The 19,841-nt window shown below is 49.1% G+C and overlaps 1 protein-coding gene across 1 annotated transcript in view; it reads right to left on the reverse strand.

The window, feature by feature from the left end:
* Positions 1 to 1,382, reverse strand: part of LOC135186408 (hydrocephalus-inducing protein homolog) — a 64,923-nt gene extending 63,541 nt beyond the window's left edge. The window contains exons 1-2 of the mRNA XM_064164052.1: positions 1,266 to 1,382; positions 26 to 322 (exon numbers count right to left, since the gene is read on the reverse strand). Of these exons, the coding sequence (XP_064020122.1) occupies positions 26 to 322; positions 1,266 to 1,382 (414 nt within the window). The remainder of the gene's footprint in view (positions 1 to 25; positions 323 to 1,265) is intronic.
* Positions 1,383 to 19,841: the final 18,459 nt, after the last annotated feature.

A 19,841-nucleotide genomic window follows, 5' to 3' on the forward strand; every position in this document is an offset into this window, starting at 1 on the left:
AAGGCAAAGGGCAGGAACAGGCTACCTTTGGCCAGGAGGCACCGCTGGAGGCTGGAAACTGGGTGCATGGGGGCAGCTTTCTTTCTTCAGGATTGCCCCTCCTGGTGAGCAGGGGCAGCTTCCCCTCCTGGCTGCTGCCACACGTGAGGGGAACTGGGGGCAGCTTCCCCTCCTGGGTGCCGCCCCTCTTGGTGAGCAATGGGAGCATCCACAGCTCCCAACTGCTGCCCAGCCTCTGGGTGATCCGGGGCAGCCTCCTCTCCTCAGCCTTGCCATGCTGCTGGATGATGCGGGGCAGGCTCGGCTCCATCACCTCAGACATCTGCAGGAAGGAGGAGGCGGTCAGCTAAACACACAGCACCAGCATCAGCCACAGAAACCCCTCTGCTCAGGAAGGTTCCTCTTGTTCAAAGGCCAGTCAGGAAGAAATTGTGCTCACAGCTCCTAGGCCAGTCCTGGAAGCCCCTGAGTTACCTGCTGCATTATTTCACACCAGAGCATTCATAAGCCACAGCAGAAGACACAAGCTCTAACCAGGGGGCTCTGTCCCATGAGCCTCTGCCTGATTTGATGGGGCACGCCTGGCCATTGCTGCTCTTGGGGCATTTGTTCCCTCTTTAGTGTTGCTGGGCAGAGCCAGGGAGCTCTGATGAGGGCAGGGCAAGAGTGCTCAGAGATCCCCCAGCTTTGCCCTTGCCCAGCGCTCCCCAGCAGGACACTGTGCAGGGGAGGGAACATGCCAGAGCTGCATGCCAGTGGACACTGTGCCCCCCCTGCTGAGGGGGGCAGGGGAGAGCAGAAAAGCAGCCTTGTGCTAGGGCTAAGGAGCAGAGGGAAGCTCCAAGGCCAAGTTCTCCTTCTTCATTAGCACTTTTCTCTCTGGTCTGATCTCCCAGACCTCTCCAGAGAAGCAGATAGAGATAACTCCTTGACACACCAGCAGCACCAGGGCATCTCTAGTCAGGGGAGCTGCAGGCAGCAAAGGGACATTTGTGGGTAGGAAGGAAAAATTGCCCTGACCCCACTGCTGTTTGCAGGGCTGCAGCTGTGCTCCACACTGGATACCCCAGCATGGTGTGGATTGCAAGGGACCTCTGGGGATCATCCAGTTCGACCCCCTCGTAAAAACAGGATCACCCAGAGCAGTTTGCCCAGGATCACAATGTCCAGGTGGCTTTGGAATCATTCCAGAGAAGGAGACTCCACAAACTCTCTGAACAGCCTGCTCCCAGCCTCCTCCTTGACCACCTTCTTGAGCTACTTACAGTCATAGGCTTCTTGGCCTGTCTGACTGGCTTCACTTCAGGGGCTCCCACTGTGCCCTGGAGTCCCTCACACCTTTGGGAGGGCCTCATGGAGCGATGGTTCTGCTCAGTGGCCATGGTTCAGCTGACCTGGAAGAAGCAGCAACACAACTTTGAAAAGCCACCCACAGCAAGCCCACAGGCTTCAGCCATGTCTCCAGGCTGGGGCATCCTTCCTAAGGGCAGAACACCTGGGCTGCCCTGCTGCTGCTTCTGACTCAGAGAGCACACAGCTCCACACCCTGGCTAAGAACCAGAGTGTCTCAAGGCTGCTTTGCTTGGCTTCAGAAGCAGAGATGACTCCTGCCAGGCACCAAATCACCACAGAGCCCACGGAGAATGAGGGCTCTCATCTTTACTGACTAACACCCAAGCTCAAGGCTCGGTACAGGCATTACAGAGGCTGTCACAGCAGAAAGAAAAACGGGAAACTACCCGAAGAACAAGCTCAGAAAGAAATGCAACAGATGTGAAAGCAGAACCACTTCAGGCTCTACCCCACCTCCCAACAGCTGATCTTCTCCAGCTTCCTTAGCCTGCAAGCAGCATGGTTTAATAGGTCCATCTGCCTTAACCAGGTTCAGGGACAGGAAGGGGAACTAACCAGAAGCAGAAACAGCAGTGCAGCCTACTACCTGACCTGGGCCAGCTCTGGTCCCATGCCCCATTCTCCAGCACACATGCACTTTGCTGGCTGCCATGGGAGGGAACATGCCAGAGCTGCTGGACTGCTGCTGCCCAGGAAGCTTTGGCTGCATCGAGTTGTTTGCCACCCCTCGGTTTAGAGGCAAGGCTGCACAACCAGTCCTGAGTTCCCTGCAACTTCCTGAAGCAGTCCAGCCTCTGGGTTTTCCCCAGATAGACACAGGAATTGCTGCTGCTGCTCAGAAAATCACCTCTGGCTTGAAAACACAAGGGAAGGGGAGTTGGGCTGGGGGAGCTTTGCAGTTGCTTCTACCTAGGCACCTGCTGCATTTTGCATCCTCAGCCCTGACAGCATTTTCTAAACGGAGAAGTAATCCTCTACTCCCTCACTTGCAATTCAACTTGGGTTGTTGTGTGGGGCAACACAGGGGACAACTGAAGGCCAAAACACCCCAGAGCCCAGGTGCAAGATGAGGAGAGCAGCAGCAGTGAGACAGGCAGGCAGCCTCAGTGCCCTTCACGTTTAACCAACAGCCTGCATGCAGACACAGCAGCATCCCACAGCAAGAACCCAGGGGCAGTTCCTGACGCAGTGAGCAGTTTGCTGCCTGCCCAGCCGCGGGGGCAGGGAGAAGGGAAGGGGCTGCAGCTCCCCGGGGGTCCCCACCATGGCGAGTGCTGCAGCTCCAGCTGCCTCTCCCCCAGCGCAAGAGCCTCCACTTGCTTCCAGGGGCAACCTCCTCCCTCCAGCCCGCCCCCAGACAGCAGCTCCGTGCAGGGAATGTGCCCAGCAGCGCTGTGTGGGACAGGGGCTGCCAGCCCTCCAACCTCCCTGCTCAGCCCCGCTGCCAGCCCTCCCTCCTGAGGCACCCAAGGACAGCCCTTGTGTTTCGGCCAGGGAGGGGACACAGCCATCGTCACCTTAGCGCCGGGGCCGGCACAGGGGCCGGCGCCGGGATCCACCAAGAGCCACAACAACGAGAACAACCACAACAGCTACAGCAGCCAACAGCAGCCAACAGCAGCCAGCAGCAGCCAGCAGCTCCTCCACCTCACCGACACACTGCGGCGGCTGGACTGCGTCCAGGGTGCTATAGCAACAGGGCCTGGGGACGCCAACCGGCGCTATGGCAACAGCAGGAACAAAGGGGGGAGCGCCCAGCGGCGGGACAAGACAAGGGGCAGCGCCCACCCGGGCGCACAGGGGAGCGGGGGCTGCTTGTGCAGCCGCTGCCGCGGCTCGGCCAGCCCAAGCCCAGAAAGCCTCCCAGCAGCCCAGGCCTGCTCAGCTGCCCTCCCACCAGTACACCCAGGGGCTTTCCTGCAGGCTGCTCCCAGGCTGCCCATGGAGGTTGTGGATGCTTCCTCCCTGGGGGTGTTCAAGGCCATCTTGGGTGCAGTCTTGAGCAGCTGAGTCTAGTTGAGAGGCCTCCCTGCCCATGGTGGGAAAGTTCACAGTATCACAGTATCACCAAGGTTGGAAGAGACCTCACAGATCATCAAGTCCAACCCTTTACCACAGTGCCCAAGGCTAGACCATGGCACCAAGTGCCACATCCAACCTTGCCTTGAACTGCCCCAGGGACGACGACTCCACCACCTCTGAGCTCCCTTTTCAGCCATTCTGTGATGTTTAAAACACAACTCACCCTACAAAGTAGTCTTGTTTTTCAACCAAGAACTGCCAGTTCAGCTGCCCAAATTTCTACATGGCCGTTTGCATTTGCTAATTAACCTCCTTCCAGCTAAAGAGCTTCCTATTTCCATAAGTGCCGTCCTTACAGATTCCAGCAGATGACTCACACACTTTCTCCTGGTCAGGTTTTCTCATGCTGAGCCCTGCCCTTGCACATTTCAGTAGTTCCTAAAAGAAGAGCAGCTGGAGATGGGCAAAGGCACCACTGCAAGCTGTACCTTGCACAGGAAAGCACATGATAAGGAGGTCAGTTTTTCCAGGCAGCTGAAGAACAGCTCAACAGAGTCAGGAGCAAACAAAACATCTCAATGGTTAAAATCCATCCATCTTGTCTACATCAAAGTCTGAAGTGGTTCCACAGCAGAACCAGCCATCAGCTCCCCCCAGGTTCGGTGCAGGCAGCACACCACCCATCTCCACCCTCCAAAGGGAAGACACAAGCTGCTACACTGCCATCCACTGTCACTGTGCAGGAAGACACAACCAGTGCAGAGTGCACAGGCAGCAACGAACATGGATAGAGCTCAAATCAGTTCTGTGACCATCTGACAATCCAAACTCAAAGCAGATTCTAAGTGAAGACCTTTGCCTAATTTACTCTAATTTTAGTATTAAATTAACACTCTTCAATATGCTAACAAGAGAAAAAAGCACATGTTAAACATCTATGACTGTTACTCAGCTCTCTTTCTAAATCATGCTTAAACATCACATACAAGACAGGAACAGCATGGGTAGGGTATAAAACCCACGAGAGGGACATCTCTTGGCACATTGCCTTTGGAACCAGTTTCAGGGGCAGTGGAGGGGGGGTGCAGTGTGGGCAGTAGCAGCACAAGCACCACCACCAGCTACAGCAGCAGCCGAGCCCAAAGGAAAAGACAGAATGGTCGAAGGGCTGTGCTCCTTTGCCTCCACTCAAGATGGGGACACCTTTCTCAGTGAGAACTGCACCTTCAATACACAGATGAACTTCTGCTGCATTTTTATCAGACCTACTGCAAAGGTTTGAATCTCCAACTGTGTCAGATGTTATCCAGGATTTATCAATCCTGAGAACATCTTGCAGCCAGTGCCTCTATCATTAGCAATCCCCAACCTGCTGTCACATTGAACAATTAAACCATGTAATCGCTTTAACTTTCTGAAGAGTGCCATAGCAAATTCTTACTGAGGCACTGGAAAGAGAGGCAAATGTTCATTTTGCCAGACAGTTCCAGTATGAGCCCTGGGCTCTGAGGCAGGCAGACATTGGGGTTTTAGAAGTACTGCCAAAGTGGTACAGTGTGTATGGCACAGCAGAGAGTGGTACTGCCTGCAGAGGCTTCACCTGTAAGAATATAGACCTAGACAGGCTGGAGAGTTGGGCAGAAGGCAACCTCATCACGTTTAACAAAGGCAAGTGTAATGTCCTGCACCCGGGGGGAATAAGCCCCTGCACCAGGACAGGTGAGGGCTTGGCCTGCTACAAAAGCAACTCTGGGGAAAACGACCTGAGAATGTTGGTGGATAAGTTCACTGTGAGCCAGCAATGTGCCCTCACAGTCAAGAGGTCCAATGGTATTCCAGGGTGTATTAAAAAGAATGTAGGCAGCAGGTGGAGGGAAGTTCTCCTCCCTTTTTGTTCTGCCCTGGTGAGGCCACACCTAGAGTGTTGGGTCCAGTTCTGGGCTCCCCAGCTCCAGCAAGACAAGGATCTACTGGAGGAAGTCCAGCCACTAAGATGCTGAGGGCACTGGAGCATCTACCTTACAAGGAGCATCGTTACCTATTCATCGTGGCAAAACAGAAGCCAGAGGCAATAGGTCTTTCTGTTTTCTCTTAAATTCTGAGACAGCAAAGATCTGGTGATGTGAAGACAGAAGTGATTGACTAGAGTAAGTAGCTTCCAAGTTATCCACTTCTCTGCTAGCTCTGGGTTATTATGCTTAAATAGTAGAAGGCTGCTGAGGAAGAGCAAGATGAACAGAGCAAGCCAACAGAATGGAATGAGGGGGGAAGAGAGGGAGGAAGAGAGAGGGAGAGGAGGAGAAGGAGAGGGAGGGAGAGTAGAGAGGGAGGGAGAGTAGAGAGGGAGGGAGAGTAGAGAGGGAGGGAGAGTAGAGAGGGAGGGAGAGTAGAGAGGGAGGGAGAGTAGAGAGGGAGGGAGAGTAGAGAGGGAGGGAGAGTAGAGAGGGAGGGAGAGTAGAGAGGGAGGGAGAGTAGAGAGGGAGGGAGAGTAGAGAGGAACAGAGACAGGAGAGAAGTGAGAAACAGAGAGGAGAGAGAGAAGAGACTATTTCAGATGGAAGGGAGATACGACAAGCACCTGGTCCAACTGCCTGACCAAAACTTAAAGCATGTTATTGAGGACATTAAGCAGACCTTAGAGAGGTGATAATCTCTGCTTGCAGCCTCTGAAAATGGCCTGAGACATAAGCAGAGGTGAGAGACAGGGATGTTTTCACTCCCTAAATACTTCTACCGATGTTCTGATGGAGATTTTCGGCTGAGAGATTTTAGTCAGGGATTAAGCATTTCCTAGTATTAAGCTAAGGAAAGGATGTTCCTGGCTAGGCTGATGTTGCCATGCTGTAGATGTTCTGAAATGAATCAAAATTGAGAAGTGTCAAATCAAAAAAACCCTTAAATCTTCAAGACATCTAAAGCCAGGTGTTTTGTAAAACAAGATGTCCCAGCAAATGACATCCAAACTGCAAACACCTCCAGCCAGTTTCCTGCTGAGCCCTACCTGTGGTTATGAGCAACTGGCTCACGCAGCCTGTTGGAGGGTAGCAGGTATTCTCGGGAGAACATGGTCTGAGGCAAGTCTGTTTGCTGTTCCTGTCACCTTCCTCCTGTGTGTTTGAAAGTAAACTGAAATTAATTGTCATTTGTTACGAAGGACACAGCCTATCACCTGGGCTGTAGGCATGGGCAGAGTGCATCGAGAAATAATTAACTTAATTATTCTGAATTAATTATCACAATCCTTGTCTCATCCCGCTCAGTGCTCTCAGACTGCAGCAAAGCCACAAAACACTGCTTTCCCTGCTGTTATTTGGAACCTGCTATTATTTACAAGCCACGACTGCAAATCCTCCTGTTTTAGAGGACAAGGAAGATTTCATAGCTGCTTAGTAAATAGTTCCAAGTACAGCAAATACAGCCTTGCAGTGGGAGAGATTAACACGATTCATGACTTGCTTTTTATTTTCATTTTTGGTTAAAAACAATTGAGTTTGAAAGGGATGAAACACAAAATTGTAGCAATTTGAAGGAAGCTTTTGTCTTATGTACAACTAATGTATGAACAAAACCAGTCTGAACTACTTTCCTCATCTTGGGACCAAAAGGCATCTGCTCTGATCCAAAAGTCTTATCTCAGAAGAAGAGAGAGGTGCCACTCTGCTGAGAAATGTCTTGCTAGAAACCATTTTTACAGTGGTGAAAGAACTTAGTGCTAGTCCAGTAGCACATAAGTAGACAGTGTGGAGATTAGCCTCTGTAGGCTAATGGCCTTGGGAAGACTTGCTCATGCCCACTCTTTGGAAGCAGCAAGCTGACCCTCCTGCTCTGCTAAAGCTTGGGATGGGTGGTTCCAGCCAGCAGAAGTGTTGCATGTTTTTACACACAGTGTCATACTACACTCACGTGACACAACTCACATGAAAGTATCCCATTTTTGTAAGCCTTAAATAACAAAACTCCCCTCACCCAAAATCTAGACTAATAAAGACAAAATTGAACTTGAACTGCAGCTGATTCTAATTATTTAAAAGCAGGAAAAAAAAAAAAAAAAAAGAAGAAAAGAGCGAGCAGGGGAAGATGCACTCCCATTCCCTTCCCAGGATTAGCCCAGTGTCCCTTAGCCTGAATCTTTCATTAACCTCAGCATCCCACTGCTTCCAGCATGCTCCACATCTGGCTCCAATCTCTGAAGAGAGAGGCAGAGAGAGGGGATTAACTCCATCCTGGTTGGAGTAAATCACAAAACCTCTCTCTTTATTTTTAGAAAATGAGCAGATGGAGGCAAAGGGAAGTGTTGCTGTCCCTTATGTTTCTCATTTTGCTTGCAAAGGGCTTCTTCATGCTGTGTGGAATGAGTGTACATCAGCCTACACACAAAGAGCACACCATGCCCTTTCATAGAATCATGGAATCGACCAGGTTGGAAGAGACCTCCAAGATCATCCAGGCCAATCTAGCACCCAACCCTAGCCAGTCAACTAGAGCATGGCACTAAGTGCCCCAGCCAGGCTTTGCTTCAACACCTCCAGGGATGGCAACTCCACCACCTCCCTGGGCAGCCCATTCCAATGCCAATCACTCTCTCTGCCAACAACTTCCTCCTAACATCCAGCCTAGACCTCCCCTGGCACAACTTGAGACTGTGTCCCCTTGCTCTATTGCTGGTTGCCTGGGAGAAGGGACCAACTCTCACCTGGCTACAATGTCCCTTCAGGTAGCTGTAGACAGCAATGAGGTCACCCCTGAGCCTCCTCCAGGCTAAACAACCCCAGCTCCCTCAGCCTCTCCTCATAGGGTTTGTGTTCCAGGCCTTTCACCAGCTTTGATACCCTTCTCTGGACACTTCCCAGCATCTCAACATCTCTCTTGAATTGAGGGCCCCAGAATTGGACACAGTACTCAAGGTGTGGCCTGACCAGTGCTTAGTACAGGGGCAGAATAACCTCCCTTGTCCTACTGGCCACACTGTTTCTGATCCAGGCCAGGATGCCATTGGCTCTCTTGGCCACCTGGGCACACTGCTGCCTCATGTCCGTCTCTGCCTGGCTGCTCTCCAGCCACTCTGTCCCCAGCCCTGCTTGGGATTGTTGTGGCCAAAGTGCAGAACCCTGCACTTGGCCTTGCTAAATCTCATCCCATTGTCCTCTGCCCGCCCATCCAGCCTGTCAAAGTCCCTCTTCAATATGTAAGTTCCTGCTTCCGGTGCCAGTTGGCCAGGGAGAAATTTGTGCATCTTTGCAAACAACGACCATCACCACCACAGCACCAATTTTCAGATGTGTTAAAATGTACTATTAAACAATTGATCTTTATCTAAATGCGTGCATCATTCTGGCAGGGCAGCACACCTCAGTTTTACAAAAGTGACATGTGCTCATTCCACATGCAGAGAAACTGAGACATAAGGATGGAGCCCTTTGGGGTAAGTTTCCCCTATACGAAGGAAGTGATACTTTGATGTATCCAGGCTTCATCTGAGGTGGCTTCACCCAGTCACAGTTCTCACTACCGGTGCTCCTGAGGTGCCATTTGTGCAAGGTCATCTTCCTTGTGAAAGCCAGAACTGCATTTCAACTGAAGGTCAGCTGCCTACCCAGGACTCTCTGCTAAAAGATGGCTTTCAATGGGGAGCTGCTTTCCCAAATGCAGACCTTTAAACCCAACCCAGCAACCCACAAAGAGTCCCACCTTACACAATTCTGCAGACAAAGGGGGCTGAGCCCAAATGGCCTTCGTGATACCCTGCGGTGGAATCCTCCTCCTTGTGTTGTTGCATTTGAACTGCTCACAGTGAAACCCAACAGTCAGCTGTAAAATATTCTCTTCTTGGCAGCTCACAACCTTGTTCCAAAGGCACATGTGAAATACATTCCTGGGTAATCTTGCAGTGAAGTGGGACAGATGGTAGCAGTCAGATGTGACCCAGTTCTCCTTAAGCTCTCCTATTCTGAACGATGTGCACTTAGATGATGCTTTGCTCCCACAACGTGTGTGTACCTCGGACCGGGGGTGTTAAGGCAGCTGCAGGCACGGATAGAGCTGTCACCTTTCAGCACCCTGTGTGCCGGGGCTAAGGAGCCAAGAATGTCTGTAAAGGAATCATCCCACCAGAGTTTTCATTCTGTGCCCCGTGGGTCAAGGGGATGTGAGGAAGCTCCTGGTTTAAGAAGGGTGAGGGAGCAGAAATACTTTCCTCAGAGTTTACTGAAAGGAAACAGGTAAAAGAGGGATGGGGGTGAGAAGCTGTTCCAGTTGTTGTGTCTGCTGGATGAAGCAAGTGACTTTCAAAACGGCCACAGAGCGTTTCAGCTTAAGGTTTAGGCTGCGAAGGGCCTTAACATTCCCGACTCTTGCTCAGTTGAAGAGGCGTCGGGGCCCTCCCTTCCTTCCAGAGGGCTCACCGTTTGTTCTGGTTTTCTTTTCACCGGCACCCCAGGCCTACCCCTAGCATCTGAATGTCTCAACACCCACTGCACACAGCGCTCAGGGGAAGAGTCCCGGGCACCCCAAACGCCTCTCTTCTCCCTCTCACTCCGTGGGAGCCGAAAGGCGCAAACACCTCCCCCCACCCCGCCCTGCAGGCTGGAAGGGGGCAGCAGAAGGGCCCCCCCTGCGCGCGGGGTGCCCGCGCTGGAGCCCGCGCTGCGCTCGCGCCGGAGCCTGGCTGTGCTTCCGCGCCCAGACACCGCCCGGAGACGGGACACGCACAGCCAGGGTGCCCGCCGGGGCGCTGTGCCCACCCTCATCGCTCCCGTCCGGCTGCAGAGGCTCCTGCCTGTGCACGGCTCATGGTTTCATCCCGTCCCTGCTTTTGGTTGGCTCTCCTCCCTTTTACACTCTTTTGTGCCTGCCGGCAGGCTTGGCGAGCCTCGGGTCCTTAGAGCGAGAGAGGCAGCAGCATCTGGACCGCCCTCTGTGAGCAGCCAGCTTCCTGGCTGCCTCCCGGACGGGGGACCCTAGCAGTTTTTGCGCTGGCAGGAAAGGTAGCTGTGTGGATAGGTAGCAATTCCGCTCGGATTTATACCGAGGTGGTGGTCAGAGAAGAATCAGGTGCGCTATAGCACAGCTGCCAGAACAGGTCTGCCCCCTGCTACAAAATATAACACCCCTGCAGCTCAGGGGTAGAGGCAGCCTGTACGGCCCACGCAACGGATGGGATGCTCAAAAGAAAACTGGCAAAGTTCTACAGCTCAAGTTTGAATACTTAATGCCCCAGCAGTGATGTGTTTCTTCTAAGGGTGGTGGTCAAGTTAACCGTTATCAATTTCTCTATGTTAAAGAAAGTGCTGCTGCTGAGCCAGAGAATACTGGGGAGAGGGAAGTTATTCAGAACCTACTTGGATAGAAAACAATGAAATCCAAGTCTCCTAGTGGGCTAAAAATTGGTTAAATATAATCAGTGAGAAAAAACCCTTCAGGACAGTTCATTTTGTTTTGACAAAGCATTGCATGACATACTTCCTACTGCCTTTTCTCTACTGGAATGTAAAAGACCTTTTTAAAACGTCCACTTCTTGTAGTTTAGAGAACGAGAATCAAAGCCACCCTCTAGCCTGCAATGCCATACAGCAGTGAGCACACTCGTTTGCTAAGAGAAGCAGGTGGCCCATGTATGCAAATCCCTTTTACAGTTTCCTCCCTGCTGCAGTTTCCAGTTTTCTCGTGAACCACATAATTGTTTCTTAGAATACATTTACTCCTACTCCAGCTACCTGCAGCAGTGTTTGGAGGCTGCTTGTTTGCTATGATTCAGAACATTCTGCCCTACGAGAACATGCTTCCTTGTAATCAGCTGTCAGATTTACTTTTCCACCTCAGAGCTAAAGCACGTACCTGTGCAATTTCTTGACTATTTGTTAGTGCTAGCTTAACGTTTGCCTTGTGTTCAACTGCCACATTCACCATAAAAATGGGAGTATCAAAAAAAGTCACTTCTTGCTTTGACCCTAGGAGGGCAGTAATGTACACAGGATGAGGAGGATGCAGAGCAAGGTCAATGGGCAAAACAAGCAGTGCGTGACAGACACATCGAATTGCTGAAGCATCCTGCATTATAGCTCTTAAGACACTGTTCTCTATCTGAAGCATCCTGCATTATAGCTCTTAAGGCACTGTTCTCTATCTGGAGCTCACCATGTGGAAACATGTCCTAGAAGTAGCAACTTATTATAAATATATATATGAATAAAGCTGGGACTCTGTAAATCAGAGTCTAAGAATTGGCATAAGGTGTGTTTTAACAGCTGTGCCAAAGTGCTGACAAAGCGTTGCTTATCTGTGAGCAAAATAACCTGACACATTGAGCTAGGCAGCTGTGATGGTCTGGGTATTACCTGCCCCATCCCACTTAAGAAAATCACCCAGACTAGACTCAGCAGCTCTGGAAATTGAATGAATGAAGCTATGTTTACAGCTCAGCACAATATACAAAGCAGATATTTACAGTATCTACAGCTATATACAGAAATAGACAAGTTAAAAAGTAATACAGGAACACAACATCCCTCCCAGAAACCCGAGTCCCCAGGAGGGGCTCCCAACCACCCTTCTACCTTCTCCTCACCCCTCTACCTTACCCCAGGCTTTGCCTTATGTCCAAGGTGAGTTTGGAGGGTCGGCCAGGGGAGTTAGAGCAGATGGATTAGTCAGGCAGCAAGTTAGAGAGAAGTTCATGCAGCCTCAGAGATCACTTTTCCGGTAACAGCAGGGCAGTATCCAGGAGTCCCTGTCTGAGGAGGATAAAGAGTTGTAAAGCCCACCATTTAAATCACAAGGACACACATATCCCTTGAAGATGTAGACTCTTTCTGGATTTTTGTTTGTTTGTCCAGAATAAAACCCATCCAAAACCTCCATAGATGTGCTCTCTCTCAAAATTATCCTGTAACCACCCAGTACATCCAACAGAAGTGAAGACTTCCCCAGGTTGTAGGACACAGACAAACCTAAGAAGGGGCAATCTGAGGTGTTAGGTGGCAAAAAAACCCAACAAGTTGTTTTGTTGTGTGCTGTTGTTTTTTTTTAATTATCCATTGATAATGTTCCCTTCTCATAAAATCAGTTTTGTTGTTTTGACACAGTATTTTAAGCACAGGATCACGAGTTTTTTTCACTTTGGCTTCCTTTTTTCAGCAACAGAGAGTGTCCACTCCCTGGAGTCTCACCTCGCCATGGCGTTTCATCCCTTCAGTGTGCTTGTCACCCCCTCAGTCAGGCCAGGAGGCAGCCAAACTTCCACGTTTCCTGTTTTTCTTTCTTTATGAAAAGGGATCCAAGGTCTGTGCTTAGTTTAAAGTAACAAAACAAGTTTAAGGTAATGTGATGGTTTGGGGGTTACCCCGCCCCCCCACACTTTTGTATTTGCCCCAGCTAACTCAGACGGACCCTGGGAATATAGATGAAGCAATTTATTTACAGCTAGCAGAATTTACAAGCAGCTATTTACAATATATACAGTTATATACAATTATATACAGAAATATACAAAGGATAAACAATACAAAAGCACAACTCCCCTCCCAGAAACCTGAGTCCCCAGGAGGGGCTCTCAAACCACCCCAACACCTCCCCCCGGCCCTCTCAACCTTACCCCAGTTCTCAGGAAGAAAAGAGGTGCGGCCAAGAGGTTAGGGAGCAAGGTTAGTAGGAGCAGGGTTAATGAGATGTGACCAGGTCCAAGGCAAAAGCAAGAGTGAGAGACAAAATGGAGAATGTTTTCTTCTTCTTCCCAGAGTTCTCAGCGTGACTGTGAGAGAAGTAGACACAATTGTTTTTCATTTCACTGCCCGTTATCTAGTTCTGTTACCAAAACATTCCAGCTTGCTTCAAACTAGCACAATCCACCCCTTGTCTACTTTGCTCAGAGTATCGCTGAGAATTATCCAATCTAATCTAAACCAATATTTACACTAAAACAATATATACAAGTTCAGTTCACACTTCAATCAGATGTAGATGATTCAAAAGCTCAGAACAGGGACTCCCAGGTGATGTTGGGTTCGTGCTCACGTGCTGTAGATTCTATCGTAGATTCTCTCAGTGTTGGGCGCCGATGTTACCTAGAACAGAAAACTCCTAACAGCTTAATTTAAACTCTCTCAGCTAAGGTTAGATTTCTCTGTGGAATACACTGGATTTCACCATTCTCTTGCATTACCCAGTATGTATGACCAGGACCTTCAGCAGATACCACCCCTCGGACAGGTTTCCCTTCGCCCGAAGGAGAAAATACCCAAACAGTTTTCCCTAACAGATTCTTCTCACGTACAACAGGAACTTTATCACCGTCTACTGTTTGGACCAAATCTGATTGTGCAGGTCCTGCTCTGTTTACTGAACCTCTACTATTTACCAACCAAGTAGCTTGTGCTAAATGTTTGTCCCAGTTTTTCAGAGTTCCACCCCCCATGGCTTTTAGGGTGGTTTTCAGCAAACCATTGTAGCGCTCAATCTTCCCTGAAGCTGGTGCATAGTAGGGTATGTGATAGATCCATTCAATACCATGCTCTTTGGCCCAGTTTTTCACTAGATTGTTCTTGAAATGAGTACCATTGTCTGACTCAATTCTCTCTGGAGTTCCATGTCTCCACAAGATCTGTCTCTCCAAACCAACAATGGTGTTACGTGCAGTAGCATGTGGAACTGGATAGGTTTCCAACCATCCGGTGCTGGCTTCTACCATCGTTAGCACATACTGCTTGCTAGAACGAGATCGAGGTAAAGTGATGTAGTCAATCTGCCAGGCTTCACCATACTTGTACTTTGACCATCTCTCACCATACCATAAGGGCTTGATTCGCTTAGCCTGCTTAATAGCAGCACAAATGTCACAGTCATAGATGACTTGGGTGATAGTGTCCATGGACAAGTCAATTGACCTATCACGAGCCCATCGGTATGTTCCATCTCTGCCTTGATGTCCAGATGAGTCATGGGCCCACCGAGCTAAGAACAACTCACCTCGATGTTTCCAATCAAGGTCAATGTCAAGTTCAGAGTTGGTATCAACTTGAGCAATCTTAGCAGCTTGATCTGCCTTCTGGTTGTGGTGATGTTCCTCATTGGCTCTGCTCTTAGGCATGTGTGCATCTACGTGCCGCACCTTCACTGGAGTTTTCTCCAGCCGTGCATCAATGTCCTGCCATAGATCAGCACACCAAATAGGCTTTCCTTTCCTCTGCCAACCATTCTTCTTCCAGTCCTTCAGCCAACCCCATAGAGCATTGGCTACCATCCACGAGTCGGTGTAGAGGTAAAGGATAGGCCAATTCTCACGTTCAGCCACATCAAGAGCAAGTTGAACAGCTTTTACCTCAGCGAACTGACTGGATTCTCCTTCGCCATCTTTCGTTTCGGTAACTCTTCTGGTTGGACTCCAAACCGCTGACTTCCATATTCGCTTGTTCCCAACAAGACGACAGGAACCATCTGTGAACAAAGCATAGTTCTTTTCCTCATCAGAGAGATCATCATAGGGAGGAGCTTCCTCAGCACGAGTTATTTTCTCCTCTGGAGGTTTGGAACAGTCTGTGCCTTCCGGCCAGTTGGTGATCACCTCCACTAGACCAGGTCGGTCAAGATTACCCATTCGTGCTCGTTGGGTTATCAAAGCCATCCATTTAGACCAGGTTGCATCTGTGGCATGATGTGGTGATGAACCTTTGCCTTTGAACATCCAGTTAAGAACTGGCAGTCTAGGAGCTAAAAGCAATTGTGACTCAGTTCCAATCACTTCAGAAGCTGCTTTCACTCCCTCATAGGCTGCTAGAATCTCTTTCTCAGTTGCTGAGTAATTTGTCTCTGAACCTCTGTAACAACGTCCCCAGAAACCAAGTGGACGACCACGTGTCTCATTTGGAGCTCTCTGCCAAAGACTCCAAGTTGGACCATTGTCACTGGCAGCCGTGTACAGAATGTTCTTAATGTCCGGACCAGATCTCACAGGTCCTAAGCCCACTGCATGGACTATTTCTCGCTTAATCTGATCAAAGGCTGCTTGTTGTTCAGGTCCCCACTCGAAATTGTTTCTCTTACGAGTCACATCATGCAGAGGTTTGACAATCTGACTGAAACCAGGAATGTGTAGTCTCCAAAATCCCACCACACCAAGAAAAGAAAGTGTGTCCTTCTTACTGGTGGGAACTGCCATGGTAGAGACTTTGTTGATCACATCCTGAGGAATGTAACGGCGACCATCTTGCCACCGCACTCCCAGAAACTGAATTTCTCTGGCAGGTCCTTTGACCTTGTCTCTCTTAATGGCAAAACCTGCTTGCAGCAGAATGTCAATGATTTTGTTACCTTTCTCGAAGACTTCCTCAGCAGTTTGGCCCCACACAATGATGTCGTCGATGTACTGGATGTGCTCTGGAGCTTTACCTTTCTCCAGTGCATTGTGGATGACTGAGTGACAGATGGTTGAGCTGTGTTTCCACCCCTGAGGCAAACGATTGAACTGGTACTGGATTCCTCTCCAGGTGAATGCAAACTGAGGCCTGCACTCCTTTGCTATGGGAATAGAGAAGAAAGCATTAGCAATGTCTATGGTTGCATACCATTTAGCCTCCTTCGATTCCAGCTCGTACTGGAGTTCCAGCATGTCCGGCACAGCTGCACTCATGGGTGGCGTCACCTCGTTGAGGGCACGGAAGTCAACTGTGAGTCTCCAGTCGCCCGTAGGTTTGCGCACAGGCCAGATGGGACTGTTGAAAGGTGAATGAGCTTTCTCGATGACAGCCTGACTCTCCAATTGACGAATCAGCTGATGAATGGGCAACAAAGAGTCACGGTTAGTTCTGTACTGCCTATGATGAACAGTTTGAGTTGCAATTGGCACTTCCAGGTCCTCTATGTCATGATGTCCCACAACTGCAGATTCATCAGAAAGTTCAGGTCTAATGGACAATTTCAATTTCCCATCCTCAATCTCTACAGATGCTATTCCAAAAGCCCATTTATGACCCTTAGGATCTTTGAAACAACCTTGTCTCAAAAAGTCAATTCCCAGAATGCAAGGCGCATCAGGACCAGTTACAATGGTATGTTTCTTCCACTCTTTACCAGTTAAACTGATCTCAGCCTGTATCTTAGTTAACTCTTGAGATCCACCAGTGATTCCAAAGATAGAAATGGACTCTGTCCCCTTACAATTAGATGGCAATAAAGTACACTGAGCACCTGTGTCAACTAAAGCCCTGTATTTCCGAACTCTTGAACTGCCAGGCCACCTAATGAATACATTCCAATAGATTCGGTTCTCTCCACTATCCCTTTCCTCCTCCTGGCTGGAGGCAGGGCACCCCTAATGCTGAACTTGGCATGTAGGGTGTACACAGTGATTGGTGTTGTTGCGAGAGGAACTGCAACTGTTGGAACAATTGCAGTTGCTCTCGGGAGCTGAAGAAGTGACAGCTACTTTTCGGGCATTATTGCCTCTGTTTCTGCCACTCTGCAGATCCCTGACCCTCTTTGAAAGAGCTGAAGTAGGTTTACCATCCCATTTGTTCATGTTCTCACCGTATGTGTCACGCAGAAGTATCCACAGTGACGCACGTGATTGCTGATGTCTGGGTGGAATTTGTCTCCTCCTGGGCTGGAATTGCCTTGCAGGAGGTGGGCGTCTGTTCCTGACGGCAGAAACATGCACCCATTCAGATGATGCAGGAACGGTATCCTTTACCAGATTGGAAATTGAGGTTGTAAGGTCCTCCTTCAGTTCTTTCATGGTATTCTTAATCTCTGTGGTCATAGTTTGTATGGCAGAGACTAAACCAGAATGTGACAAGCTGTCCTCAATCTGCCTGAGCTGATCAGTGAATTCACCAACAGTGAAAGATCTTCCATTATCACTCCTTGCTAGGAATTTACTGGCCAAGATGTTAGCATAGGATGAAGGAGCAAGCTTAATCAGCTTCTTCATGAGACCTGTTCCCAAAGGAATATCGTCAGGCTCATGAGTGCCATGATCTCCATAAAGCACTTCCTTCACAGCAAACTCCTTCAGAAGCTTAATTCCCTGCTCAACAGTGTTCCACGTCTTGGCAGCCCATGGCAAATCATCTCGGGAAGGATATCTCATAGCCACAGCCAACAGAAGGCGTGTCCACAAGCTAACCCTACCAAGAGGACTTGCCAGGTGTTTGTCCACTCCACTCTCCTTAGTGAGTGGTCCCAGCTGCTTGGCAGACTTGTCTCCTACCTGCAGGGCATTAGCACCAATGCCACGGCATCTCACTAGCCAGCTTAGGATTGGCTCACCTGATTCCCTTGTGTATTCCTTCCTAACTTCCCTGACCTCTCTGAGTGGATCCTTGGAGCCTTGGATGTCATCTTCATCCTCCTCTTCCTGTTGTTCTGGTGGTGCCGGGCCTAACACAATCTTCCTCATAGCATTCCTAAACTCATGGGAACCATCCTCTCTCTTAGCAGCTAACCTCGCAGCACTCCTCTCACTTGAGTATTGTTGTCTCAGCACATCTACAAGGTCTCGCAGACTAACTGCCTCCTCTTCCTCCTCTTGCTGCTGATCACCAGAGGTCCCCTGTCTTACATCCTCCTGCGAACCACTCTTAGTTTTAGCTTTTGCCTTAGCAGGTGCCAGAAAGGCCTGAGCAGCAACAGACTTGGATGTGTCTGCTGGAGGATTTGAATCTTTAGGAGTCTGACTTGGAGGGTTTGAATCCTTAGGGGTCTGACTTGGAGCATTTGTATTACTGGGGGTCTGACCTGGAGCATTTGTATCCTTAGGGGTCTGACCTGGAGCTTGTGAGTTCAAATCTGCCTTGCTTTTAACAGGAGGATTTTGGTTCTGGTCTGCTGGCTGGGGGTTTGAATTGGCTGAGCTGGTGTCATTAGGATTTGGACTGACTGGGCTAGCGTTACCAGCACTAGTAGTATTATTATTTGCCTGTCCTCCTGGGATGCCTGCCAACCCTGACTTGTTTTCATTTTTGCTAGGAACATTCTGATTTTGGGTACTTGCCTGTGCTCCTGAGGCTCCTGCTAAACTCTGCGGCTTGTTTTGGTTATCCTTATCATTGTTTACGTTAGTGGCGGGAACGCTGGCTGTGTTCCCAGCACTTGGAGAAGGAGGGGCAGAGGCTGGCAAGGGGGAAGCCAATAACTGTGTTCCCTTGTTTTGCTGTGAAAGAGACTGCTTCTGAGACACAGAATTTTTCCTAGCTCTTACAGAAACTGGTTTTGAATTTTTTACCAATAATGCCAAAATTAATATGAATATCAAAATCATGAGGCAAATATTAAAAACTGTGAGAAGAAAAACAGTTTTACACGAGCATGTGCCTATACAAACAGTTGGAATTCCTGTCTTAGGCTGAATAACTCTCATTAGAGCCATATTTAAAGCAGAATTTCCATTGATTGTCACATTATTGACCAGAGCTCCTGTAATGTCCTTGGTAATATTCTCAGAGATATTAAAACCAGCATAACCAAGAATAAAATCACCCCAGCTCCAGAACATATCTGAAACCTTAGCTTTAGCCTTATTATAAGCCAGATCAATGAAATAAGCAACAATTTGAGCTTTTATCCAATTAAATGCCAAGTAAACAAAACCAGACCAGAGCAATGCACCAACCAAATACAATAGCTGCTTGATTAGCTTCATCTTAATTCCCAGAGCTAATTTCCACTCACTGAAATATCTAGCCCCACGTTGGGCGCCAATTAAAAATGTGATGGTTTGGGGGTTACCCCGCCCCCCCACACTTTTGTATTTGCCCCAGCTAACTCAGACGGACCCTGGGAATATAGATGAAGCAATTTATTTACAGCTAGCAGAATTTACAAGCAGCTATTTACAATATATACAGTTATATACAATTATATACAGAAATATACAAAGGATAAACAATACAAAAGCACAACTCCCCTCCCAGAAACCTGAGTCCCCAGGAGGGGCTCTCAAACCACCCCAACACCTCCCCCCGGCCCTCTCAACCTTACCCCAGTTCTCAGGAAGAAAAGAGGTGCGGCCAAGAGGTTAGGGAGCAAGGTTAGTAGGAGCAGGGTTAATGAGATGTGACCAGGTCCAAGGCAAAAGCAAGAGTGAGAGACAAAATGGAGAATGTTTTCTTCTTCTTCCCAGAGTTCTCAGCGTGACTGTGAGAGAAGTAGACACAATTGTTTTTCATTTCACTGCCCGTTATCTAGTTCTGTTACCAAAACATTCCAGCTTGCTTCAAACTAGCACAGGTAACGAGGTTATCTGACCTCTGAAGGAGCTTTTAATCTATCTGAAGGTGCCCTGCATTTGTGAAATATGGCTTAGGAGACTTTGACCTTTATGGGATCCATCTGGACGGGATGACCAGCAATCCAACCTATGAAACCACCCTTCCACCAGTGAACCTCCTCTAACAGCTCTCTTACCTGAAATAAGTCCTTTGCCTTGCCATCCTGCTGTGAATGCTAAACCTTAATTCTCTGCAGCATGAAGTCATTCA

Source organism: Pogoniulus pusillus, chromosome 25 (assembly GCF_015220805.1).
Source record: "Pogoniulus pusillus isolate bPogPus1 chromosome 25, bPogPus1.pri, whole genome shotgun sequence".
NCBI lineage: Eukaryota > Metazoa > Chordata > Aves > Piciformes > Lybiidae > Pogoniulus > Pogoniulus pusillus.